The 27873-nt window shown below is 39.1% G+C and overlaps 1 protein-coding gene across 2 annotated transcripts in view; it reads left to right on the top strand.

Annotated features, from left to right (window-relative positions):
- Positions 1-27873, top strand: part of Fig4 (FIG4 phosphoinositide 5-phosphatase) — a 184493-nt gene that overhangs the window by 37395 nt on the left and 119225 nt on the right. For both annotated transcript variants that reach the window (XM_008852422.3, XM_029555727.1), the window contains exons 2-4: positions 8304-8402; positions 9638-9761; positions 21634-21790. In XM_008852422.3, coding sequence (XP_008850644.1) covers positions 8304-8402; positions 9638-9761; positions 21634-21790 — 380 coding nt within the window. The remainder of the gene's footprint in view (positions 1-8303; positions 8403-9637; positions 9762-21633; positions 21791-27873) is intronic.

Genomic DNA, 27873 nt, shown 5'->3' with positions numbered 1-27873 from the left:
GCAGCCCGTATAAAAGGCCCAGGCAGAGCTGCTTGCCTTCTCTCTTGCTGGTGAGTTCGTCTTGCTGCTGTAGACTGAAGAATAGCTGATCTTTTGGACTTCATCAGACCTTCAGTGCCAGATTGGGACTACCGAGACATCCAGCCTCGTGGACTGAGCAACTATAGATTCTCATCCTCTCCAGTGTGGTACAGCCATTGTTGGACTACTCGGACACTATCCTGTGAGCAAGCTGATAAATCTCTATACATATATATTCATCCTACTGGTTCTGTTTCTTTGGAGAACCCTGGCTAATACACTGTATGAATATATCTTTCCTTAATTTTTGGAAATTTTCTTCTGTAAGCCTGTTGAAGATCTGGTCAATGTCAATACCTGGGGTTCTTCTCCGTCCTCTATGCCAGTGATGCATAAATTTGTTTTTTTTTGTGGTGCCCCACCTTTCCTGAATGTTCCACTCCTGTGTTTTTAAATTTTTTTCATATTTTTTGCTTATGTGGTACAATTCTTCAACTTTATCATACAGTCTTAATATTGTTTTCCATTTCATTCATTCTGTTACTGAGGCTTTTTCCTGTCGTTTCTAATTGAGTTTTTAATTCCATCTTCGCTTCAGCCTGAGTTTTCTTCACTATTTCTACCTCTTTCATGAATTTACTTTTTAAATCCTGAATTGTCTTTGTCCCTCTTCATTCATCCATATATTTGTATTTTCTTGATCTTCAGTTCAGTCAGTAGTTTATCCTCATCCTCTTTGAGGTCTGTGAGTTGTTTGTGTGTTCTTTAAATTCATTGAATTCTTTGATCATGTTTATGGTTGTTCTTTTAAATTCAGTGCCCTGGAGTTCCTCTAGGTACCTCCCATTGTGGAATACTTCTTTACGACTGATGGGGTTTGCTGGGGACATTTTATTTTGGTTTTTCATATTATTTGTATGTTTTTCTTGTGGTCTGGACGTGTGAATTTCTTTTGTTGCTTGTGTCTCTGGTATGAAACTCAAGCTTGCCTTTGTTAAGTTGAAGTTTGAGTCTATTCTGATTTGATATGAATACTTGGTCTGGACTTCAGGTTCTCTATTTTTATTTTTATTTTATTTAGCAATGCCTGCAGAGGTCAGAAGAAGCTGTCAGATCCCTGGAACTGGAGTTATGGACAGTTGTTAGCTGCCATGTGGGTGCTGGGATTTGAACCCGGGTCTTCTACAAGAACAGCCAGTGTTCTTCTCTGCTGAGCCATCTCTCCAGCCCCTTGATTTTTTAAAAATTTTTTTTTAATTTGGAGAGACTAGATGGATTCAGATGGGTTCATCAGGTGCATTCCAGCTACATAGAATATTATTAATTCTTTGAGACTTTTCACACAGTGTATCTTGATCATATTCACTCTTCATTCCTCCCAGATCTATCCCCATCTCCCTACCCCCAACTTTGTGTTCTGATTCTCTCTCTCTCTCTCTCTCTCTCTCTCTCTCTCTCTCTTTCTCTCTCAATCGAATTCAATTTGAACTGCCCACATATTCTTAGTTTGGGGCTACTCACAAAAGCATGGTTGACCTACCAGAGGCCACACTCTGAAAGAAACAGGCTCTTCTTCCCCCAGAAGCCATAGCTCCTCTGTTAGGGATAGAGCTTGTGAACCTATTCTCTCCTTGTGCTAGAATGTTGACTGACTTGATCTTGTGTAGTCTTATGCCAGCAGCCATAGCTGCTGTGAGTTCATTAGTACATTTGTCCTTTCATGTCCAGAAGGCAGTTTTGCCCCAGTTTTCCCCAAACTCTGGCTCTTAAAATCTTTCTGCTCCTTCTCCTGTGATGGTTCTTGAGCCTTGAGGGGAGAAGTGTGATATAGATGGCTATTTGTGGATGAGCATTCCACTAATACCTATTCTCTGCACTTTGACCAATTGTAAGTTTTTGCATTAACTACTGTCCACTGTATAAAGGAACTTCTTTGATGAGGTTTGAGAGGTATACTAATCAATGAGTATAGAACTATGAATTTAGAGGTCAGTTTGATACTATGTCCAGTTAATAGAATAATAGTAGTTAGGTTCACCTCTGGACCCTGCAAATTCCCTAACCATGAGTTTTTGAACAGATTTACAGTACCAGGCATGCACTTCCTCCTGTGAAGTGTGGGCCTTAAATCCAGTCAGGAAGCAGTTGGTTGTCCCCATAACATTCACGCCCCTATTGAACCCATGGGCATATGGAGAGGAAAAGGAGGGTAGGAGGGCAAAGGGGGTTGGGGGAAGGATAACCAACACTAAGGATGTTTGAAAAAGCCATACGGAACCTATTTTATAAGCTTCATATGTGCCTGTGCATGTTCATATAAAAGACTTTAATTGGAGTTACCGTACACAGGGGATAATGCCCCTCCCAGAAGCCATATGTTTCCAAATAAAAATCCCAGTGTCCAGTGTGGGACACCTCACCTAGAGTTGTTGGCCACCAGGTGTTCTGGAGAGCCCCCCAAACCATAGAATCTATTGCTGTTACTCTTGGTTGCCCACCAGAACTTGATGGTAAGAACCTATTGCTGAGGATACCATACATGTTAGTCACAGGATATAAAAATCAAGTTGGTGCTGGCTAGCCTTCATAGTAATGGCAGGGGCTGTGCAGACTGCTGGGGGGAAAAGTTACCAATAGTCTTTGAACTGGCTTTGAACGTTATATGACCAGTGTGGCAAAATATGTTATTTTGTTCTTGAGCTTTGGTTTTAAGCCTGCGGTTTTTTCTCTTTAGAAACTTGTGTTGTCTTTTTATTTTCTAATAGTTCAGAGGCATCAGGTACCAAAACGGCCATGCTTTATAGAGGTTCTTTGGTGTAAATTGTCTCTCTCCTTCTCCACTCCACTGCCACTTTTCCAGGCTTCTTGGGTGTTGTATTATTCACTTTTCTGTTGGCTGTGATAGAAACACTGACCAAAGTAATTTTTAGAAGGAAGAGTTTATTTGAGCTTATGGTTCCAAGGGCCAAGAGTCCATCTTGGCAGGGAGGCATGGCGGCAGAGGTGGCTGGAGGAGAAGCAGAAGCTAAGCTCTCACATCTTCAAGCAGGTGCAGGAAGCAAGAGAGCAACTGGAGATCCAGCAAGGCTTAAGAACTCTCTAAGCCAACCCCCTTTGACGTGCCTCCTCCAGCATAGCCACATCTTCTAAGACCTCCCAAAACAGAGCCACCAAGTGGAGACAAAATGTCCAAATACTTGGAGCCTATGGGGGACATTCTCTTCAAACCATCACAGGCTTTTTACTTTGCGGTTACTGTTGTCATTTTGTTGCTTTCTCTTTGGCTGGGTGCCTCCTTTTGCTCCTGGTGCTTGTACCTAATAACAAACATAAAGAACCTACTGTAGTTTTGAGACCTTTGGGAGGACCAGAGTGATTTCTCTTTTCTCTAGCACCCTACCCACCCACTCTTTAGCTGTTGTCTTGTGCATTTTGCCCCACCTATCATTACACTGCCGCAGAAAGGCCCTCACAAGTTTCTGTTGTCAGACACCCTGGGCCCCTCTGCCCTCACCTTTCTTCTTAGCAGCATTTGATAGGGATGTATCCCCTCCATCCTCTTCTGGTTGATCTCTCGTCAGTTCCCTGAGTCCACCTCAGGCAAAGGCTTCCTGTTCACATTCACTGGCCATTCTTTCCAGTCTCTCAGCTAGCTCCTTTTCTAACCAAACTCCATCTCTTTGGAGCTCTTGTTTTCTCCATTTCTTCTGTAGCCATCCCTATATCAGGAAGTGGCACCACCATCTAGCTAATTACTCAAACAAAACTATTTAAAGATATTAGTTCCAGTCTAATTCACCAAGTTGTTTCTCCAAAATGTATCCTCAGTTTACTTTTCTCTCAGGTCTCTAGCCCAGTGCCTGTCATATAAGAGGCTTTCAGTAGGAAATAGTCAAATGAGTGATATCGATAGAAAACCAAGGGTCGTGTGAAAAAAAGACGTGGGCTCTTTAAAAATGCCATGAAAGGCAAAAGCCAGGGGATTATTAAAAGTTGGGGGAGCATGTCTGTAAATTGTAGTACTTGGGAGGATGAGGCAGGAGGGTCAGAAGTTCAAGGCCAACCTCCACTTCATGGTAAGTTCAAAGCCAACCTGAGTTGTATGAGACCCTGCCTCAACAACAATAGCAACAAAATAAAAGACATGAAAAAATATATGCAGTGCATATTTAGTATTTAGGGATAATTGGGGAAGTTTGAATATGGCCTGTGTGGCTTAATATTGTATCAGTGGGATTAGAGAGGGTGGGAAATTGTTTTTAGGAAGGACAGGTTGAGGTTTTGAAGGGTATGCCTCCATAGCTGCTTTCATGTAGCAGGAAGGAGGGAGGAGGAGAACAGTGCAGCCACACGTTCACAGTTGTTGGATACAGGTGCAGGGTATGAGTCCTAACTGTGCTGCTATTGTACTATAGATTTGAAAAGTGAAAAATAAAAAATTGGGAAAAAATAGCAATGAAAATAAATTTAATGAAAATATAGTTCAGAGTAAATTTTAAGCTCCCAAGTCTGAGATCCATCTTGAAACATACTATTAAATATAGCATAGTACACGTCTACACAATTACAGGGAGAAAATATGACAGAGTGGGAACCAGACCTTTTTGGAAAAGTTACCTTGTTATAAGGAAAAAAAAAAAAAAAAAAAAAGACAAATTGGTGTGAAAGTGGATTTCTTTTGGCCACCAGAGGGCAGTGCAGACAGTGAGTCCCTGTCCACAGCAGGCCACTCAGAGCTGTGATTTTCTTTGCCTCAATAACTGGCTCCACCTGAGGGTGCTATTCTCTGCAGAAAACATCTGTAGAGTTCTTAGACCTCTTCAGAAGACATAATTATATTGCTTCCCATTCCTTTTAACACACACACGTTTCTCACTCTGGATTTTGGGAGCCTTTGGGCATGAGAAATAAAGAGCTCCAAAGACCAATAACACATTCGCCTGAGCCCACTAGTGTGTCGAGATTTTTGTCTTTTTATTATGAACTGTCAAATCATAATCTTACTGCAGTTAATCTTTAGATTTCCAAGGATCTATTTTACTTACCCAGAGAAGATGCATTAATGTAAATGTTACAGAAAAATTTCTAGCAAATTAAAACTTTATTCTGTGCTAAGTGGTTTTTCTTTCTCCTAAGCTCCATGCTTGTGGAGCTAGGTTACACCAATAGAATTAAAAACTACAGAGGTTAAGAGAGAGTTAGCTTCAAGCCCTTGAGGTACATGATTAGATGAAGGGTCTGGAAGGCAAGCCACAAACAAATGTAGACAAGGCCTTTGGAAGTAGGTAGTAAATTCAAATAAAGACAAAGTGCCTCGGCCTGAGGGGGGCAGGTAAGTGAGGATCTGTGCTGGTTGAAATGGAGGCTGTCTCCTATCTTGTCTTGGCTCACTCAGAATCTTGCTTAGAAGGGCTTAAAGGTCTAGTACAGCATCATTGATGGGAAGTTGTTCTTGTGTTTAGGAAGTACAGGCTAAGGTTTCTAATGGTATCCTATAATAGCTGCATTCATTTCAAGTGGCTCAGAAGAAGGCTTTTCTTGGGAAGGAGAAGGGAGAAAACAAGTGCAATAAAATACTAACGGTTGTTGAATACAGGTGAAGGCACTCTGTCCCTGGATGGCTTGTCCTTATCATCTTCAAGTGCATTAAGTACCTTTCCTGTGTTCTGTTGCTCTGTCTTACAGCATACCAGTCACAATTGTTAATTTGTATGTGTGTCTCTCTTGAGGACAAAGATGGATGACTGACAGATTGGTGCATTCTCCCATGCTGTTCTCATTCAGACCTGCATGTATTTTCAGATGGGATCATCTCCATCTCCCCGTCCCCCTCCTCCTCCTCCTCCCGCTCCTCCCCTCCCCCCTCCTCCTCCGTTATTTTATCTTGTTTCTTAACTACAATGCCATAGACTTGCTGGAATGCTTAACAGTAAAGGCAGAAAAAGGAGCTAGCCCTGCAGGCCTTCTTTCTATTGAACAGTATACTTGCTGTGTTGGATGCTTTGTGAGCATCTTCTCACTTCGTCTTGGTCTTACAGCAAATACAGCACACTCCTTCCATTTCAGATCTCTTCCCCTTGTGAGTTCCTCTCCTGGGCTCTGTTTATCTTCAAGTCCTTAAGAAGGTAGCTTCTTTTCTGATAACAAATATGAATAGTTTATAAATCATTCTTCTTAATTTTACTAGGTTGGTTATTTATTAGGTTGGTCACCCCTCTCAGCAGTGGGTTGGGCCTCAAGGATAGAAGGAGCCGAGACCTTGCTGGGTTCTTTGACTTCCTCCTCACCTCTCTTTCCTTGCCCTTCCAGCTGCTCCCCCAGGACCACTGTCCTGTTACTGGATGCCCCAACTTAGTTTAGTAAATATCATTATTATAATTGTTTTACTTCTACCTCATTATAACTGGCAATGAGTGCCATCCAGACCCCATCTCTTCTTGGAAGCCGAGGGGCTGTGCATTTTGGTTAGTCTTCCTCTTGAGACTGGGCTTTCTTGCCATCTGTTAGCCTTGTTCCTCATATCCTGTAATTAGATCAGACATTTATAAACAAACATACAATCACAGACTCCTTAACAACAGTTATACATTCTGTAAAGTGTGTTATTAGGTGATTTTATCACTGCACAACATAATAGAACATACCAAAACTAAGACAGCTATGATGCCATTAGACAATATAATTTTATGGGACCCCCATCATACATGAGGTACATCTTTAACAAATGTCATTAGGTAGCCCATGGCTGTCTACTTAATAAAAGCCTCAGAGAATTTTTAAAAACAAATTTAGAATTAAAACACTATAACCCAGTCTTCAAGAGGCAGTCAGGAAAATCTCTGCAAGATTGAGGCCAGCTTGGTCCACATAGTGACTTCCAGGAAGACTGGGACTAGGGAGACCTTGTCGACAAAAATACAAAACCAAAACCCAAACCCAAACAACACAGCAACAGAAAACCCCACTATAACCAAGTGTTTGGATTCTGATACCATGAATTCTCAGTCTTACCCATTCTTTCTAAAAACTGTATTTCATTGTTTTTATTGTATGTGTATGAGTATATTGCCTACATGTATGTAAGTGCACCCATATTGTGTAATGCCTGCAGAGGAGAGAGGAAAACACTAGATCCCCTGGAACTAGAGTTAGCCGTCATGTGGGTGCTGGGAGTCAAACGCAGGTCCTTTGCAAGAACAGCCAGTATTGTTAACTGCTGAGTCATCTCTCCAGCCCCAAGTCTTATCCATTCTTAAAGACTCATTTTAGTCTTCTCTGCTTTGACTTCCTGTGGTGTATACTCTTCAATTTAACCATTAGTGTAGACAATTGTATGTGTTGTTTAATTGCTTTCTGCATCTGTACCTCATATAACCAGTGAGATGGCAAAATGCCAGTTGATTGAAAAGTTACTTTTTAAAGGACATTTGAAGCAAGATATTTCTAAACAGTTTATTTTTGCTAATGGAATTTTACTTATCTTCTTTAAAGTAATTTTAAAATTATTCAACTAGGGACTGGGGAGATAACTTGGTGGTAAAGTATGTGCTTAGCATGTGTGAGGCTCAGGATTTGATTCTTGCACCACTGAAAAATAAAATAAGCCATTCACTTTTGCTTACAGACTTTCACATTTAAATGCACGATTATTATTTTCCACATTTTTGTATTCGTATTCTCAGTATTAAGACAACTAATATTACTGTGTTCAGGCGTATAATACTCCAAGGAAGTGTTTCAGGAAAGAAATACTTCCTGTAGCTTATTTGTAAAAGGCCATTTGAGAAAGTACAGCCATTTTAATCTTTTAGAGGACTTCGGAGCAGGCTTTTATAGTTGCTGTATTAAAGTAATTTTTATACTTGTATAGCAAATTTTCAAAGATTTATTTGCCAAACTATACTATTTTACTAGCTATAATTATCTAAGCTTCCTAATTATATGTTGAACCTTTCTAATTCTTATTAGAGCTGTTTCTTCCCGGCAAAGCTTAAACATCAGTTAGGTTAGCCTCTAAATTTATAATATTATTAAATTCATCTGACCTGGTTACTGAGCTTATTTCAGACATCAGACTGATAGTTATCATGAAGCCATTAAAATATTCCAATTTAAAAACTGACCTTTTAGACTCACTGTCTTTAATCTGCTAGTTTATGCTTAACAGACCTACTCTTAAAAAGTAGCTTGATTTTTAAAATGTATTTTCAAAACCGAAAGGACTTACAAAATGTTTATAGGGCAAAATGCCTCTAAAAACTGACATTCTCTTTTCTTTATAGAGATACTTCCTAGTTGGAAACAATCATGCGGAAACGAAATACCGTGTCTTGAAAATTGATAGAACAGAGCCAAAAGATTTGGTCATAATTGATGATCGAGTGAGTATCAAATCCTCAGCAAACGAAGCTTTAATATGTGTCGTTCGAATTCTGTGAAATATCCTTACAGCTTCTAGTACTAAATTATTTTTTATCCTACATCTAAATTGCAGTTATTGTTCTTGTCTGACTAGTATTTGGATCTCTAATCTACTTTCTAGAAATTACTAATGTTGAGAAGTTAGCCAGAATTATACTTTGTCTTTCAATTTGATTTTTTTCTCAAGACAAACTCTCCCAATATGATAATGAATGTATTTTCTTAAGCATTTGACATTTTAAAGATTCGGTATAACTTAATATTGCATCTACCAAAGAGGTCGTGTATTACTGTGTAGTATGAAGGTTCTTGGAACCAGGGAAGACATCTATACTACAGACTTTTATTAGGCTAATGGAAATCATGTCTGAGCCCTTTTCTGATAGTTTGTTATACATTAAAGAAATAATAAACTATTATTATCTAGAACCTGTGTTATCTAGACTCAGGAGTACAGAGACTTAATTCAAGTGGTACAGAAACACTTGGCTGTTAGTCAAAAGTAAAATTTAGCATAGTGATGTTGCATAGTTATTTTTTCAAATGAAAGAACCTGCCCTTTGTATTGAAGTTTTGATATGAATATTTCTGAATCCATAGATTCTTCTTTTCTCAAGCACATTAGTAATTACAGTTTTAAATAATTTTTTATTAAACTCTATAGAGATATTTTCTGTGTTGTAACAAGTTTGGATAAATTCATTATTATGATTTATGATTTCCTGCAGTCCTCCTGAGAGTCTATCCCCCTGGATCTGCCTGGAAACTCTTATTAATGTAATGTAATGGCTCTTGCTTTACTTGGGAGTGGAGATGATTGATCAGGGACACCTTTGAGAAGCTTAACAGTTATGGGCCTTCTCAAAAATGCACATCTGTCCAAGGTTTTGCATATCATTTCAAGGGATTCACAGAAGTATTGAAATCTTTAAGTCAGTCCTAAATCCAGAGTATAAAATTCTGACACAAATTTTCAGCATAGCCTGGTCACCGATCTTAATTCTTAATGTTAATGAACTTGTTAGCATTCTTTAATTACATTATACAGCTAATATTTGTTTACATTACATTACACAGCTAATAAGTCATATGTTATATAGCTAATAAGTCTTACAGGCAATGTTCAGTTTTCATACGTAAAAAATAAGCTGAAGAGTAAGTACAACTTTACAGATGGCATATGCTTATTTTTCAGCATGTGTACACTCAACAAGAAGTGCGGGAACTTCTTGGCCGCCTGGATTTAGGAAATAGAACAAAGATGGGACAGAAAGGATCCTCTGGATTATTTCGGGCAGTCTCAGCTTTTGGTATTGTAGGTAAGAATGTGCCCCCTCTTGCTGTTTGTTTGCTTACTTGTTTTCACATAAACTCCTTAAAGAGAGGTTGCAAAGCTGTATAGCTTTATAGTTATAACATTACCTGTGGCTTTGGTTTTAAACTTAATTAGCCATCAGTCAGGTATCAGACAACATCTATACAATATCTGATCATTTGGTCAGCAAGGCTCAGTTTACGTAGGATACTAGCAGATATAGAAATGTTTTATGAACTTTGAGGAATCTACTCTTTGACTTGTGGAATGAAAAGTAAAACTTAGTTTGAGCTATAAACATCTGCTCTGCCACTCATCAGTTGGAATGACAGATGTAGTAAAGCTAGCAACAGGAACTTCTCCTAAGGGTAGGCTACAGCCAGTGTCAGAGCCCCTGCTTTGGATGGTAATTGCTTTCTTACTCCCTGAGAAACTTTCTTGAAAATTGCAGACCAGAAGCAGCTTTCCTATTTAAAATTGTGGTAGTGAGATAAAACATCCCACCCTTACCTGCACAATCTAAGTCACTGTGACACAGAAACACAGCTTCAATGTACAAGTTCTGCAGAACTTCAGATAAGGAATGCCACAGCCCTGCTGGCTTTGTTGTTTTTGAGGAAACCAGGCTCTTAGTCTTCAAAGACCCGATACTGATCTCTTTAAGTACAGTTTGCCTTGGCTTGAGCCTGTTCTTTACATTTTTTTCTCAAGCTCTGTCCTCCTTTCCTTTCCTTGAGATACTATGTGGTTCTGTATCATGATAGATCATTAAACCTGTCTTTACTGAACAATGTCATATTAGTTACTTTTTCTCATGGCTGTGACAAAGTACCTGACAAAAGTTTACTCTGACTCACACTTGAAGGGCATGGACCATCATAGGTAGTATGAGGGAGCTGGTCACATGGCATTCACAGGCAAGAAGCAGAGAGAGAGAGAGAGAGGAATGCTGCCTCTCAGCTTGCATTCTCCTATTTTTTCCTTTTTATTCAATCCTGGATCCCTGCCCAGGGGTAGTGCTGCTGCTTTCAGGGTGGCTCTTCCCACCACAGTTAAATCTTTCTGGAAATGGCCTTGCAGACATGCCCAGAGGTTTGTCTCCTAGGTGGCTCTAAATCCTGTTGTGTTGATAAGGACTAACCATCACAAATGGTTTTGTGCCTGATTGGGCTAAGGCATAGGACAGAAATCAGTGCATACAAAGCAATTTCAGTACTTTAATTAAGAGCTAATAATACTAAAAGTTAAGTTGTGTTGGAGATTTCATTACTTGGATCTGGAATGGGCAAGAAAGATTTCTGGGGATAGATGGTTGAATTGGATCCTGAGGATGGAGTGCTGAAAGAAGAAAGGAACTCCATTAGGTAGGTGGTGGTACAGAGGTGCAGGCAGAAAGAGGCCAACAAGAGCTGGAATGTTGGGGAGTAGTCATCATGGTGATTAAGTAACACAAAGGGAAAGCAAATTATTGAATTACATTAAAGTACCTGCCCTTGGATTACATTGTGTTACATTGGATTGTTTGCTTTAAATTAAATGGCCTCTAGACTACTATAATGTTGGTTTTTCTTGTACATTGGTAAGTTTTCATTGTTCTTGGCATGTTTACTTTTAACATTATTCTTTGCCTAAATTTTTATCTGTTGATAACCAAGATTACAAAACTAGAAGGCTTATTTGAATCAACTGATAACCAGGTATTTATTTTACCCCCACATAAACTCTGGGCAGGAGCTAAAGGGTGTCTTGATGTTTCTTTTCTTATAGGTGATGTACCTAACTATTTCTCTTACAGTTTGAGGCCTCTGGCTTGAGACTGTTCTTAGATGGTGAAGACACTGAAAGACTCCCTTATAAGTAAAATGACATGATACTGAACTGAATACAATTATTATTTTATGGAGATACATTTCATATGTTCTGGTTTCCCTGTGTAAATAATGTTTCAGACCAGTGAAGAGTAAATACAACACTAATACAAGTCTCTGATTTTTCTAGTCTTGTCTTAGAAATAACAAGGGAAACTGAAATTGTAGAACATAAAATACTTATCTTTGAAAATAAAGTATCATCTAGTTGTCAAAATAAAATGTGTGGAATGATTAGAATGGTACATTGCATTCTAAAATACTTTCTCTACACTTTAAGCATCCCTAATTTGTGAGTATTTTTGTTGGAATATTTTGAATGATTGTCATGTGAACTTATTGTCCAGTCTATAAGAATTGAGACCAGTGCTTCACAACTCTTTGTAGTCAAGCACCAGCCTCCACCACCAGTATTCACTCCACAGACCTATGCATGATGCTGTGATTCACAACTTGTATGCAGATTGCACCATGAGTGACTGAAAACACCATTCTTTGATACACAAACCAGTCTATGTTCTGTTCGAAGAAAGTTGATCAATCATGCATACAGGTATTGTGGCAATCTCAAAGGCTCTGAAGTTTCTAAACCCTTTTTCTCAATTTATTTACTTGTCTTTTCTTGGTACTGAAAACATTTGGACCAGCACTACTCCCTAGATGCTATTTACTGACCTACAGGGTTTTCTCTGCTGTGAATGTGGGTTGCTTCAGTCCTGTAGCCATCTTGCTAATTTCTGACCTGCTTGTTATTTCCTGACCAGCAGTAAGTGTGAGAAACCACTGCATGGGATTGTGAGCACCTTCAGAAAGTTGTTTCATCTGGTCCTAGAGTGTATTATCAGCTCTGGGGCCATCCTAGACCCTTCTGATACACAGTCCTTAAGTATGTGTCCTTTTCTTGCCTGCATTACTTGTAACAGAATACCCTTTTGGTATGTTGAGAGGCAGTAGGAAAATAAACATGAGCTTAGCAGCTACTTAAACAACACCATTAAAGACAGGTGGGAGATCCAAGGTCACATTGAAAATAATAGTCAATTGTAAGCCTCCGAGTAGTTCCAGATCAGCATGATTTGGTTTTAGACGTGCCACTTTGATTCTCCAGAGCCAAGTTGTGGGAAAGTCCTAGGTTCCTTGTGGGGTTTTCATATTTCCCTGCTGGAGTGCTGCTCTTGCAGAAGGTGTTCAAATCATAGCCGGCTGCCACATTGCATTGCTTCTGGTTCGTGAGTGGTAGAGTTCTGTTTAGCCCATGCCACACACTGCATTCATGCTTACTTTGTCCAGGGCCCCTCTCAAGGGACATAGCCTTCTTTACTTTGTAGAGAGAGAAACCTCTTTTGGCTGAGTACTATTTTCTTGTCTTTTAGAAAGTACTTGCTGAAATTGGTCTAGAGTCAGGAGCATAGGGAATGAAGATGAAAAAAATGTTAATAGTTTTTCAAGAGTGCTGAATAGACTGGTTCTTGGTCAATGTCTGACCAAACAAAAGCCTTTAGTTGTAGTTATATTGGACAGGACTCTTTTTAAAAAGAGCAGCATTAGTAATTGGGTAGTAAGAAGAAAGAGGGAAATAATCTCAATAATATGCTAAAGTCATATATGCCAGAAGTCTCTTGTGTAAAGTATATTGACTTTCCTTCATACAAAATATGAAGTGAAATGTAGATTGATATAAATAGGTCAGAGCAAAAAAGCATAAAATAAAACCAGTTAGAATGCTGGTTGAGAGAAGTTGTTACAGAGAATATTAAAAGTAAGCATATAGCTTCTAGTTCGATCCATTTACCTGCAAATTTCATGATTTCATCTTTCTTTACTGCTGAGTAAAACACCATCGTGTAAATGAACCACATTTTCATTATCTACTTGTCTATACTAAGTGAAGTAACACAGACTCAGAAAAAAAAATCGACATGTTCTCCCTCATATGTGGATCCTAGAACCAAACCCTGATAAGTGAGTATGTATCCAGACATAACTACAGGAACCAGGATAATGGAAAGGAACCTGGGAAGTAAAGGAAAAGAAAGAACCTGAAAGGGAAGAACAGTAGGAAACAGGCCTTAATAAGGGAGATATGGATAAAAATTGGGCTAGTTCAAGGGGATGGAAAGGGAAGGGTATACAAGGAACCTAGGAGATAAGGGGAAAGAAGGAGCTCAAGAGAGGTAGGACCATAGGAGAAGGGTATTAGTAAGGGAGAAAGGGAGGAAATGGGGGCACCTTAATGCTCCTTAATGGGAGCATCTCTCCTTAATTGGGGAGATTTTCTTTAAAGGGTAAAAACTTATTCAGTTTTATGTCTTACAGGGTTTATAACAAGTTCAATATTGTATGACTGTATTAATTCAACTGTGAACGTAAAAATTTACAGCCACCTTTGAAAGAGATGTACCCTTGGTCCGGAATGTGTTACTGAATATGTTAAAGCTGTAATGAAATGCTTCTTCTAACCATGTGGTTATTAAATTTAAAAAAATTTTTTAAAAACTTAAAAAATAAGCATATAGCAAGAATAGATAGAAAACTTATTTTGAAAATCAATATCTCTTCTTTCTTCCCCCTCCCTCCTTCTTCTTCTCTCCCTTTATCTGTGTTTTGAGACAGAGTCTGTCTCTGTAGCTCTTACTGGCCTTGAACTCACTATGTAGCCCAGGCTGCCTCAGCCTTCCTAGTGCTGGGGTTAGAGGAGTGAGCCGCTGTGTCTGGTGGAAATATTTAGTTCCTAAATCCTATTTGATTCTCTTCTGAGTTTTTGTATATTACTTCTAACAGTCTTACTTAAAATTTTTTAATTGATTTTTTGGCAATTTTCATACAATATATCTTAATCATATTTAGACCCCCTCCTCTATTTACACCCTCCTTATGGCCCCCCACAAGATTTTCTGCATTCTGTCATATATGTTAAGGCCTATCAAGCCAAGTTTGTGTCCCCAAATGTCCCTTGTCCACTGGAGCCTGGTCAACCTATCTAGCATGACTCACTTCAAGATCAACTCTCCCTTGCCCAGTAGTCATCAGTTGCTAATAGTTTCTCAGGTAAGTTGGGGCTTTTTACCCATTTCCATACTTCTATGCTGGGTTTTTGTCTGGTTTGAGTTTCCATTGGTCTTATGAATGCTGCCATCATTGCTGTAAGTTCGTATGAGCAACTTACTAGCTGCCTGGAAAACTGTTTCCTTGTGGTCATCCACCATCCCTGGTTCTTACCCTCTTTCCACCTCCTCTTCTGCAATGGTACCTGAGCCCTGGGTGGCAGAGGTTTGATATAGGTGTCCTACTCAGGGACACAAACTCTACAGTCTCTTAGTCTCTACACTTTCACCAGTTGTGGCTTTCTGGGTTAATCACCATCTGTTGCATGAGGAAGCTTTGCTGATGAGAGTTGAGAGAGGCAGTAATATTCTTTCTGCCTCCTGTGTTTTAGGGTGTTCCCTGAACCTTAGGTGTACAGGTTATGTTGTAGGTGTGTCACTCAGGGCTGGGATTCTCACGGACACTTATTCTCTGTTTGATCAGTTGTGAAATTCTCTGATAGTCTCTATCTATCAAAAAGAGCCATTTTACAAGTGGTAAGAGGCACACTTATCTGAAAATATAAGGATACATATTTAGACTACAGGAAAAAACTATGTTGGTCTAGGGATGTGACAAAAGTAGATTTTTCTCTAGGATCTATGACTCTCCAGTCATGTGTATTTGGCTATGTTTACAGTACCACACATGAGTTCCCTCCCATTGAGCAAGGCTTAAATCCAATTAGATAACTGTTGATTACCCCCAAGATAAAAGTGCCACTGTTGTACCAGATGGTGGTAGTTTTCTGGGCCAGTCATTGTAGTGTTTTTTATGCTTTACAGCTGGGTAGGACTATTGATTGTTTTTTCTCTCTTGGCAGATTGTATGGTATCTTCTGATATCATGAGAGCTAGTCCTCAGGGAGGAGGCTTCTCGGTCAGTTCAAGGTTGATCACTCCAAGTCCTGTGTCTGAAATATGTCCTATCTTCATCAATAGGGTCTTACCTTCAAGTTCTAGGAGGTAATGAAGGACTGCACCAATAGCTTGTTGTTTTGGGAGTCTCATGGACTACCCTGACCAACAAATGGAAAAGCTTCCCTTGCTTAGCATTGTTTTTGTTATATAGCTTTCATATATATGCATATGTAATGTGTTTTTCAGTAGATTTTGAGCTAATAATATCCCTCTCTTTTTTTCATACCACCTGACCATTGTCTTTCTTCGTTCCCCCCTTGCATATTCCTTACTCCTACCCCTATAAAGTACCTCCATTTTCCCCATTTTCCACTTGATAAACACCTGTTTTTTTACTATTCCTGTCTCTTGAGCTCCTTCTTCCATTTTACCTCCATGGTTCCTTTCTATTTTCCTGACTCCTTCAGGATATATAGTTACATTAAGGATTTGAAGCTAAGATCCACAAATGAGGGAGATATATGTCACTTGTTTTTCTGAATCTCTGCTACTTCGCTTAGTATAATAGATTCTAGTTCCATCCATTTATATACAAATGTCATGATTTAATTTTCTTCACTGCTGAGTAGAACTCCATTGTGTAAATGTACCACATTAGATTATTTCCATTTCCTAGCTATTGTGAAAAGATCAGCAACAAACATGGCTGAGCAAGTATCTCTGTAGTAGGATGTGTCCTTTGGTTGGGTGCCAAGGAGTGGTATAACTGTAGATTTATTTTTAGTTTTTAAGAGTTTTCCACATTGATTTCCACAGTGTTGCACTAGTTTGCAATTCCACCAGCAGTGAATGAGAGTAACACTCTTATAGGTTCATGTATGTGCACACGCATGTATGCATATGCATGCTCGTAGAGACCAGAAGTCAACACTGGATATCAACATTGAGAGAGTCTCTCACTGAACCTGGAGTTCACCCATTCAGCTAGACTGGCAAGCCTCGAGGATCCTCCTGTCTCAGCCTCCTCAGCTCTGGGATTGTAGGCCACTGCACTCACTTAAAAAAATTTTTTTTAACTGAGTTTTTCTGCATTTCATATAGTAGATCTTAATCAAATTTAGACCCCACCTCTCCCATCTGCAGCCCTCCAGACCCCTCTTAGACTAGATTTCATGCATTCTGTCATATATGTTAAGTCCTTTCTGGTCAAGCATTTGTATTCAGATATCCTTCGGTGCAAGTTCATCCACTGGAATCTGATAAGCTGATCTAGAGTCTCTCCCTTAAAGAGCTACTCTCCCTCCCTCAGCAGTAATCAGTTGCCAATAGTTTCTAGGCTAGGGTTGGGGCCTGCTGCCCATTTCCCTTATTCTCTGTTGCGTTTTTGTCTGATTTAGTTGGCATGGGTCTCGCACGTGCTGTCGCCATTGTTCCAAGTTCATATGAGCAAGTTCCCAGTGACCTGAAAGCCTCTGTTTCCTTCCGTTCATGCATGCACCCATTTTTTTGTGGGTGCTGCAGTGATCTGAAGGTCATGTTTGTGTGAAGCATTTTATGAACTGGACCATAATGTTACACTTTTGCTTTTGCCTTCATTCACAGTCCTGTGTCCTTTGGCATTATTTAAGGGAATTTTTGGCTATTCTCTAATAGAGGAAGGATCTCAAGTGAACAGTTGTTTTGTTTTGTTTTGTTTTGTTTTGTTTTGAGACAGGGTCTCCCTGTAGCCCCAGCTGACCTGGAACTATGTAGACCAGGTTGGCCTCGAACACACAGAGATCCACCTGCCTCTGCCTCCCAAGTGCTAGGCCTACAGGTGTGCGCCACCACAGCCGGCTGTGCACAGTTTTTAAAAAGAACTTTGTTGATCTCTAAAATCTAAGGTTTTAAAACACTGCTTTAGTAGCACGTCTTAGTTGCTTCTCTATTGCTGTGATAAAAACACTGAACAAAGCCAACTTGGAGAGGAAAGAGTTTATTTTATCTTATATTTCCTGGGTCACAGTTTATCACTGAGGGAAGTCAGGGCAGGAGCTCAGGGCAGGAACCTGGAGCACAGACCATGGAAGAATGCTGCTTACTGGTTTGCTTCTCTAGCCTTTGCTCAGCCTGCTTTCTTATACAACACAAAGACCACCTGCCCAGGGGTGGCGCTGCCCACAGTGGGCTGGGCCCTTCCATATCACTTAATCAAGAAAATTAAATGATCCACAGGCCAATCCAATTGTGCTATTCCTCAAATGAGGGTCCCTCCACCCAGGTGTGGGAAGTTGACAACTGACACTATACAGCATGATTTAGCCCTTTGTGAACTTGACAGACATATCACTACTAAACTACAAACTTTCCATTTCTTTTCCCCAAGATATGATATTAATATTAATATCACAATATAAAACAGTAAAACTTTAAAAGACCCATTGTCTTTAAAAGAATTCAAATACTTTAAAAATTCAGTCTCTTTTATTTTTTAAAAAATTTTATTTTTATTTTATGTATATGAGTGTATTGCCTGTATGTGTATAAGTGCACCCATGTTGTGCAATGCCTGCAGAGGTCAGAAGAAGGCATCATCTCCTGGAACTGGAGCTACAGATGGTTGTTAACCACCGTTTGGGTGCTGGGACTCAAACCCGGGTCCTCTGCAAGAGCAGTCAGTGCTCCTAACTGCTAAGCCATCTCTCCAGCCCCTGAAAGTCTCTTTTAATAGCCTCTTAACTGTGGGCTCCTGTAAAGCCCAAAACAGGTTACATACTGTCTTATTTCAAATGAGAACCAGGTACATTTCAGTAAAACCAAAGTTCAGCACTATAACTCAATGTTGGATAGCTGGGATTCACTCATGATCTTCTGGGCTCCAAAGAGCTTGAGCAGCTCCACTTCTCTGTCTCTGTCGTCCGCCGCACACACTGCTTGTCTTATAGTCTCAAGTTGGCACCACTCCACAGCTGCTGCTGCCCTTGGTGGTCATCTGGCATCTCCAGTGGTCCTGGCATCTCCAGTATGTTGGAGTCTCCATTGCGACTGACGCTACACCTTCACCAATGGCCTCTCTTGACCTCTCAGGGTATGAAGCCTCAGATTCTCTCCATAACCCCTTCACGTCTTCAACACCAGTACCATCTGGGTAACTCTTACACATTACTAAGTCCTTCTTCCAGCTTGAGGTGGAGCCTCAAGCCCCCTCTGGACCACAGCTTCTGTGGGCTGACTGAAGAAATACTTCCTGGAAGATTTTGCCTCAATGATGTTGGTTTCTTGTTACCCACAGTTGAAAAAAACAGCCTCAGCTAGCCAAGCATCAATTGTCTCAGTAGAGTAATGCTTTCACTTCAGTGGTGCTGGTCTCTTGTTAATCACAGTTGATTTTTCAGCCCCTGCTGACCAGAAACCACAGATTCTCAGTTCAGAATATCACACAAACAGCCCTGGTAGTCTTTGCTTCCCTTAAAATGTCACAAAGCCAGTCCTCCATCATCCACATTTCTCTTTAGCGTAACTGTTCCAAGCTCCACAGCAACAGCTCACTAAGCTCTGTGCACTCTGACTTTTCCAGTCCAAAATTCCAAATGCTTCTGAAATCTTCCCCCAAACAAAATGGTCAGGTCTTGCACAGCAATACCCCACAATTTTGGCACCAACTTCTTTCTTAGTTTATTTTCTATTGCTGTGTTAAAACACTGACCAAAACCAACTTGGCAAATAAAGGGTTTATTTCATCTTCAGCTTACAGTTCATCTTGGAGGGAAAACAGGGCAGGAACTCAGGGCAGGAACCAAAGAACAGATCATGGAGGAGTGCTGCTTATTGGCTTGTTCTCTGACCTGCTTTCTTATACAACATAGACCACTTGCCGAGGGGTGACACTGCCCACAGTGGCCTGGGGTCCCCCACATCATTCAGTTAAGAAAATGTCCCACAGACATAGCCATAGGCCAGTCCAATGGAGGAATTTCTAAGTCGAGGCTCTCTCCACCTGGGTATGCCAAGATGACAGCTTAAGCTGTCCAGCACATAGCATTTTCTCATAGTGTGGTTCATAACATCCTTGAAGCATCTTTCTGTTATAATTTTGGTTAATTTATGTTAATAATATTTACTTATTTCTTATTCATTGTTGTTTGCGCTTCAGGACAACAGGACACAGGCAGTAAGTATTTGTCAATTTTAGAGTTAAAAAATAATAATTGTAGCAGCAGGATCCTGTTTTAGACTCTGTAGAATATAAGAGGAGTGGAGAATGCAAGTTAGTTTGAGAACATAGTTGCACTAGATCTGAGATGTTTTGATTTTTTTTTTTTGTCTTTTTGAGACACGGCCTCCCTGTAGCTCCAGCTGTCCTGGAACTCACTATGTAGACCAGGCTGGCCTTGAACTCACAGTGATTTGCCTGCCTCTGCCTCCCAAGTGCTGGGGTTAAAGGTGTGTGCTACTACACCTGGCTTGTTTTGATGTTTTGATTGAGTTTTCTTCAGTATGTATCTGAAAACATTCTTCTCATCTCCTGCCTTGGACTCCATTATTTCTTGTAAGTCAGTCGTCTATGGCTTTGCAGTAAGAGTGAGCAGAGGCGAGGGCCACAGGGACCCAGGATTCTTGGCTTGTCATGCCTGGGGTAGAGCCTCTTCCTGTGGAGGCTGAATAGGTCCAGCTCTCAGCTGCTGCCCTGCCACTGGAGCATCTACAACACAGGATATGGGACTCAAGAAGCAGTGGCAACCTGCGTCCCTCCTGAGTAGAAACTGCTGCCAGGCTGGGAAGTGGGAGAGAGGAAGGAGCTCTGTCTTGCTGCCCTTGTCAGGCTGAACTGGGAGAGCATGGAAACAGGCTGTGACTCCGATATATGGCTTGCTATTCCTACCCAGATTGAGTAGATTGTCTTCCGTAAGTCAGTCTGTCTATTTATGCCTTTTATACTTTCCAGAAGCTTTTAGTGTTTCACTCTGTTTCATTTTGCCAGTTATAATTGTTTCACTGGGGAATGAACCTGCCAAACTCCCCCATTGCCATTGAGAACACTCCCCTTGCTCTCCACCACTAAAGAAAGCTGGTTTTAACTTTCCAAGGAAAAGTTCTGGAGCCAAAGGTGTTTGTTTTTTTCTTCATGGTGACTATATAGAAGGTACTGGAGTACTGAGGACTTAATGCTACCGAAACAACAGTGGCAAAGAACTGTAATGTATGTCTTTATGTGTTATGGATTCATCTCACTTGTTTTTAGTTCTAGGGGTCAAATATAGTTCCTTGTGCATGCTAAGCAAACACTTTACCACTGAACTACATCTCCAGCCCTATTGTTTTTTGACATTGTTTTCCTTTACTATAATTTCTTCTTTCATTTTTTCTGTATCTTATTTGTGGATATGTGCATATCCCTGTATGTGTCGGTGTTTACAAGTCAAATTGCAGCATAAAGCATAAAATATTACTCATGTTTAAGTGTACAGCTCAGTGTATTACTTGCATCTTATTGTATAGCAGACCTCTAGAAGATTCTTATGCAGAATTGAAAGTCTGTACCCTTGAATCATTCTCCGTAATCTTATGTATAATTTTACTTAAAGTGCCTCAGTTATATTTAGAATGAAACTGAAAGGAATTAATAAATAAAACAAAATTGTTTAGAGTTATATATATATATATATGTATCTATAATATTGGTATAGATAGAGATACATGTTTTAGACAGGATCTCCTGTAGCCTAGGCTGTCCTTGAACGTATATGAATAAGGATGACCTGGAACTTCTGATCCTCCTGTCTCCAATCCAACTGCTGGGATTACAAGTGCTTGCATGCCATCACACCTGGTATTATGTGGTGCTGCTAATTGAACCCGGAGCTTTGTACATGCTAGACAAGCACTCTACAAACAGAGCCACAACTTCAGCCCCTAGAGTAATATTTTTAGGTTATATAAATGCCAAGACTTTGTGTGACTGTAAAATAACAGAACTATTAAAATAGAAAATACATCAAATCTTTGGCCTTTTAAAAATGTATCTGAAAACATTTATGTTACTTGTTTATGTGACACTGTATTTGTTTTTGTTTGTTTCGCACAGGTTTTGTCAGGTTTCTAGAAGGCTACTATATTGTTTTAATAACTAAACAGAGGAAGATGGCAGATATTGGAGGTCATGCGATATATAAGATTGAAGATACAAATATGATTTATATCCCCAATGACTCTGTGCGGGTTACTCACCCTGATGAAGCTAGGTATGTACTGGCACTAACTACTTATTATTTGTTTTCAGATAACAGAACCAGAGGGATATAAGAACAGCAAATGTTGGTCAGAATTCTACAACTATTCAGAGCTGTTAAAGCTCTTTTTTAATAGTCAATTCAGACAACTATCAACTCTATTGAAACCATCAAGTGTGAGGAACCAGATTTACATAGTTTGAACATACTAAATTTTATGGATTTCTGTTATTTACAGAGACAAAAATATTTTTTAACAATAAAAAAATTATAGATATATTTAACCAAATGATACTTGTTATCACCACTTCATTTATGTATATATGTATGTATTCATTAATTGTGTGTATTGTATGCATGTGTGCATATATGTGTGCAAATGTGCATGCATTCAGAGGCCAGAGGAGGATGTTGGGTATCCTTCTGTGTCGCTTCTCTGTCTTACTCTCTTGAGACAGGGTCTCTTGGCGAATCTGGAGCTTGCTGTTCTTTGGCTAGACTGGCTAGCCAGGAGCCCTAGTGGTCCTTTTGTCTCCATGCCCCTCAGTGTTGGGGTTACAGGCATGTGCAGCCACACTTAGCTTTTTACATGGGTGTTGGGGATCCAAACTCAGGTCCTCATGTTTGTGTAACGTGCTGTACCCATTGAGTCATCCTATCAGCCTCAATATCACCTCTTAATGCAGAGGAATGGGAAGGGTCAGAGATTACTTCAGTTTTCTTGAAAATATTAAACTTGAATCCAAGCATGAGAAGTAATGTTGTGGGCCCTTTTAAAGACAACTGGTCTGGATTCTTCAAAACTGTGGAAGTCATCAAAGGACTTTTGTAGATTTTAGAACCAACATGACAGGTGCACCATGTGAATTTCAATTAGATCCTTGGTGAAGATAAGCATGTGCATGAATATGCATACCCATAGCCATAAAGAACTTTATTGGAACTAGTAGGAAGCAGATGAACTGTAATCTGGTGATAGTAAATGAATATCAGATTTAATGAATACAGATTATGTAGTCCTTATCTGAAATGCTTGGAACCAGAAGTGTTTTATATTTTGGACATTCCTGGTTTTTGGAATACGAGTAAACATAATGAGGTATCTTGGGAATGAGACTCAAGTCTAAACACAGAATTCATTTGTGTTTTACATGCACCTTATTATGCACATAGACTGAAGATCATTTTATACAGTATCTGGTAGACCTGTGGCTTGACTGTACTATTTCTTAGGAGGTCAGCTGTGGAATTTTTCATTGCGGTATCACATCATTGCTCAAAATAGTTTCAGATTGTAGATCATTCCAAATTTCACATTTTCATATGTGTGGAAAATATTCTTCACATGTAGAGAATATGTGTGTTTGAACAGAGGAGTCTAACAAGTGAATTTAGAAGGTTTGGGGGAATTATTGGAACCTTGAGAATAATGAATAAAAGCTATTATCAAATTGATAAATTTAGAATTGTAAGGGGGTGGGGCTAAAGAGATGGCTCAGAGGTTAAGAAGACTTACTGCTCTTGCTGAGGACCCAGGTTCAGTTCCCAGCACCCATATGGCAGCACACAGCCACCTGTAATTCTGGTTCCAAGGGATCCACTATTCTCTGCTGGCCTCTGTAGGCACTGCATGCATATGTGGTGCACGTATATAAATGCAGGCAAAACACTCATACACTAAAAATAATAAAAATAAAATCTAAAGTGTAATGGTTCTGTTGATTTAATAACAAACGCATATTTATATTTTAGAATTGTTAATAGTTTAGAATTTAGTTATGTTCTGTGCTTTAGAGTGTTCTTTTGATATGTGAACCAAAACTTGAGGCAGTGTGGTTCTTTCCTGAGACCTTGCTAGATACGGTTTTCTGAATTCTTGTGATGTCTTTAATTGGCAAGTCGTTTTATTAAAAGTGATTGGTTTCAGATGAGAATAAATACAGCTCAGTAGATAAAGTTGATCTTTGTCTTATATTAACTGAAAAATTAGATTATGTGTAGCATATAGGCAAGCATATCATATCAAATTAAAAGTCAGTCAAATAGACCCAGTGATGAGAAAAAGTTGAAGAGGCTTACGTTATGTTTGAACCCTATCATTTTGATTTTTTTAGCTAAGAATAATAAAACAAATTTTGTTGTTTTATATAGTGATTTGACTGTCTTTAAAAATGAAATTATGATTAATACAATGTGTTACATGGACATTATCCACAATACAATACAATTATATCAATATCTTATTATATGTAGAATGAAATACTATTATATAATATTATCTAATATACTTACAGAGCTATATAATCTAACAATGCATTAAGTAAGGATATTTTGTAAAGCATCAGGAAATAAAATGTAGTACTATTAATATTTCATATACATGGAAAGTAGATGCTATCTCTATAACACATGATTATATTGACATCAGAAATTTTTTTTTTTTAGTTTTTTTTGAGACAGGGTTTCCTTGTAGTCCCAGGTGGCCTGGAACTCACTGGCCTCACTCTCACAGAGATCCCCCTGCTCCTGCCTCCAAGTACTGGATTAAAAGCATATGCCACCATGTCTGACTATGTTAGAAAACCTACTGGGACAATTTACCACCTTAAAATATTGTTGGAAAAGATTACGATCATCTTAATTTTACCAGAAATATATTTGGCAAAATTTTATAATTATTTATGTTGAAGTCTTAGAAAAGTTCCTGTAAGGAACTTACCTGATGAAAGATATTTTTTAAAGCCTATAATACACAATTATTCTTAGAAGTAAAACTTTAAAAGCATTGCCTTTAATTAAGGTAAGGAACAACAGAGGTTTATGTTGCCACAACTAATATTCAACATTGTAGTTAGGGTCCCAGCCAGTGCAATGACTAGAAAAATAAGAAATAATGCTTGAAAAGAGACAGACGTTGTCATTGTGTGGGCAGCATGATTATCTACTTGGAAATTCTAAGAATAACTGTAAACTCTCAGAACTAATGAAAAGGTTCAGCAAGGTGACTGAAGGAAAAATTAGTATGTAAGAATCAATAATGTTTGCACACATGGTCAATAACCAAAGAGAAAAAAATAATGATGCTATTCATAAAAGCATTGAAAACCTGTATAGTACCTGGGAATCAATACAGCAAAAACTACGAAAAAATTTTTTTTGTTGTTCTTTTTTTTTCTTTTCTGTTTCAACACTACTTTTTTAAATTGAATTTTTGAGATTTTCATACACTATAATTTGATGGTATTTAGATCTCTTCCCCATCCACACCTCCCCTTATTGCCTCCCATCTAATTTAATGTACTCTGTGTGTGTGTGTGTGTGTGTGTGTGTGTGTGTGCACGCCTATAGAGTCTAACTTGTGTCTTTCAATGTGGGCCCATCCATTGGTCCCTGGTTAACCTACCAAGAGTCTCATGCATGAAAGAGACTCTGCCCTTCCCAGCGACCATCAGTTGCCACAATTTCCTTAGTTGGGGTTGGAGCTTCTTATTTACCTCCTCATGTCTATGCTAGACTTTTTTCTGGTTTGAGTTCTAATGGGACTTGTGCATGCTGTCATCATTGCTGTGAGTTCATATGAGTAACTGACCAGCTGTCTGGAAAACTCTTTTTCTTTATGGTCATCCACCACCTTACACTCTTTCTGCCCTCCTCTTCCACAATGAGCCCTGAGCCTTGGGAGGCAGAAGTTTGATAAGTGTCCTATTTAGGGATAAGCACTCTGATGCTTCTTATTCTCTGCACGTTGGCCAGTTGTGAGTTTCTGTGTTAATCATGATCTGTTGCATAAGGAAAGTTCTCTGGTGAGAGTTAAGAGATGCATTAATCTATGGATATAACAATAAGTCATTAAGAGTCAGTATATGTATATACTTTTAAGAAGCTTCTGTCGTGGTAGGTTTCCATATGGCTTTTTCTAAAGACCTTAGGTGTTACTTATCTCTCCCCACACTCTCCTCTGCCCTGCCTTCCCATTCCCCACCCCACCCATTTAACCCTTCCTAGTTTTATATTCTCCTTTCCCCCTCATATCACTGCATTTGACCACCTCTTCTAGGAAGCCTTCCATGACTGTTTATTAGTTTCTTAAGTTCTCTGAATTTTCAAATTGGAACATCCAGCTATGAGAGAAAACGTGACATTTGTCTTTTTGAGTCTGGATTACTTTACTCAGGATGAATGTTTCTGGTTCCATCCACTTACCTGTGAATGGCATAATTTCATTTTTTAAACTGAATAATAGTCTTATTGTGTATATGTATGACACCTTTATTATCCATTCATCGGTTGATAGACATCTAGATTGTTTCCAATGTCTGGCTACAATGAAAAGGGCAGCAATGAATATGGATGAACAGTTGTTTCCATAGTAGAGTATAGAGTCTTTGGGGTATATGCCCAAGACTGGTGTAGCTGGGTCATATGGTAGATCAATTTTGACCTTCTTGAGGAACCTCCACACTGAGTTCCATAGTGGCTGCACCAGTTTACACTCCCACCAGCAGTGGATCAGAGTTCCCCTTTTTCCATATCCTCGCCAGCATTTGTGGTTGTTTGGTTTTTGAATCTTTGCCATTCTGAGAGGGGTAAGATGAAGTATCAAAGTGGTTTTAATCTTCATTTTCCTGATTACTAAAGCTGTTGATCATTTTAAAAGTATTTCTCAGCCATTTCATCTTTAGAGAAACTTTCTCAGTGTTTCATCTTTAGATAAGTACCTGTTCAGCTCCTTGCCCAACGTTTTAATTGGGTTGTTTGGTTTTTTTGACGTTCAGTTATTTGAGTTCTTTATATAGTCTAGCTACTACCTCTGTCAGAGGTATAGCTGGTAAAGATATTTTCTCATTCTTAGGTTGTCTCTTCACTCAAATGATGGTATCCTGTGATATACAGGAGGCTACAAAAATTTTTATGGAAAAAATTTAAAACATTTCTAGAAAGTTTTCTTTAAACCCTTAATAATTGGAAAAATGTCCCTTTTTTCATGGATGAAAAGGCCTAAGATAATAAATCTTACTTAGTTTTCTTTAAATTAATTCAGAGATTTAATGCAACTTGAGTCCAGATTCCAAGATGATTAAAAAAATAGAACATGACAAAAAGACATTAAAATTCATATAGAGGGGCTAGAGGGATGGATCAGTGGTTAACAGTGCTTCACTTCCTGCTCTCCCAGAGGACCTGAGTTTAGTTCCCAGCACCCATATCAGGTGACTCTAAGCTACCTATAACTCCAGCTCCAGGGGATCCGGTACCCTCTTCTGGCCTCCATGGGCCACATATACCCTACCCCTATTATTAAAGAAATAGAATAAATCCTTTAAATTCATATAGAAAAGCAAAGGTCTAAACTTAGTCTAGACAATTCTAAAAAAGAGGAACTAGAAGGGCTAAATCTAACCAAACAGTAGCACTTATAGCAATTAATATAGTCAGATAGTAATCTATTGTAAGACTGCTTGTCCTTTTTTTTAATTGAGCTTTTAAAATTTCATACATTTTCTACTCAAATCCAGACCCCCTCCCCCATCCATGCCTCCCCCATCCCCCCACTGAACCCTATGCACTCTGCCATACATGCTGAATCCTATTCATTCAGCTGTTTGTACCCAAATGTCCTTCACTGTAATTGCGTCCACTGGAGTCTCATCAGCCCATGAAGTGGTCGTATGTAAGTCATACTGTCCCTCACCCAGCAGCAATCAAAGACTGCTTGTTTTTGATGAGGGCTTGCCATCAATCACCGTACAGACGAGAAAGTCCAGGAGAAGATCTATTTGATGTAGGAAACAGGAATACAGTATAGTTAATACTACAAGTCATTGTGAAAAAGACTATTGTGGGTTCCATTTGGCCAAAATAAAATTATATTCCAATCTCTGATAATATTGAGAAAACAGTTATAGAAGTACAAAGACAATTTCAAGAAAATAAAGGAAAATAATTTTATGGTCCTGGCATGGAGGGAGATTTCATAAATAAAATATAGAAAGCATAAGCCATAAGGAAAGCAATGACATGTGTAAATGCTTTCAAAATTAAAAATATCTGTACAATCTGGACATATTTAGGAGATAGCAACAGTTTGAAAGTAG

The sequence above is a fragment of the Nannospalax galili genome, unplaced genomic scaffold (genome assembly GCF_000622305.1).
Source record: "Nannospalax galili isolate Female #2095 unplaced genomic scaffold, S.galili_v1.0 scaffold646, whole genome shotgun sequence".
Lineage (NCBI taxonomy): Eukaryota > Metazoa > Chordata > Mammalia > Rodentia > Spalacidae > Nannospalax > Nannospalax galili.
This window is presented reverse-complemented; position numbering and strand designations above follow the sequence as displayed.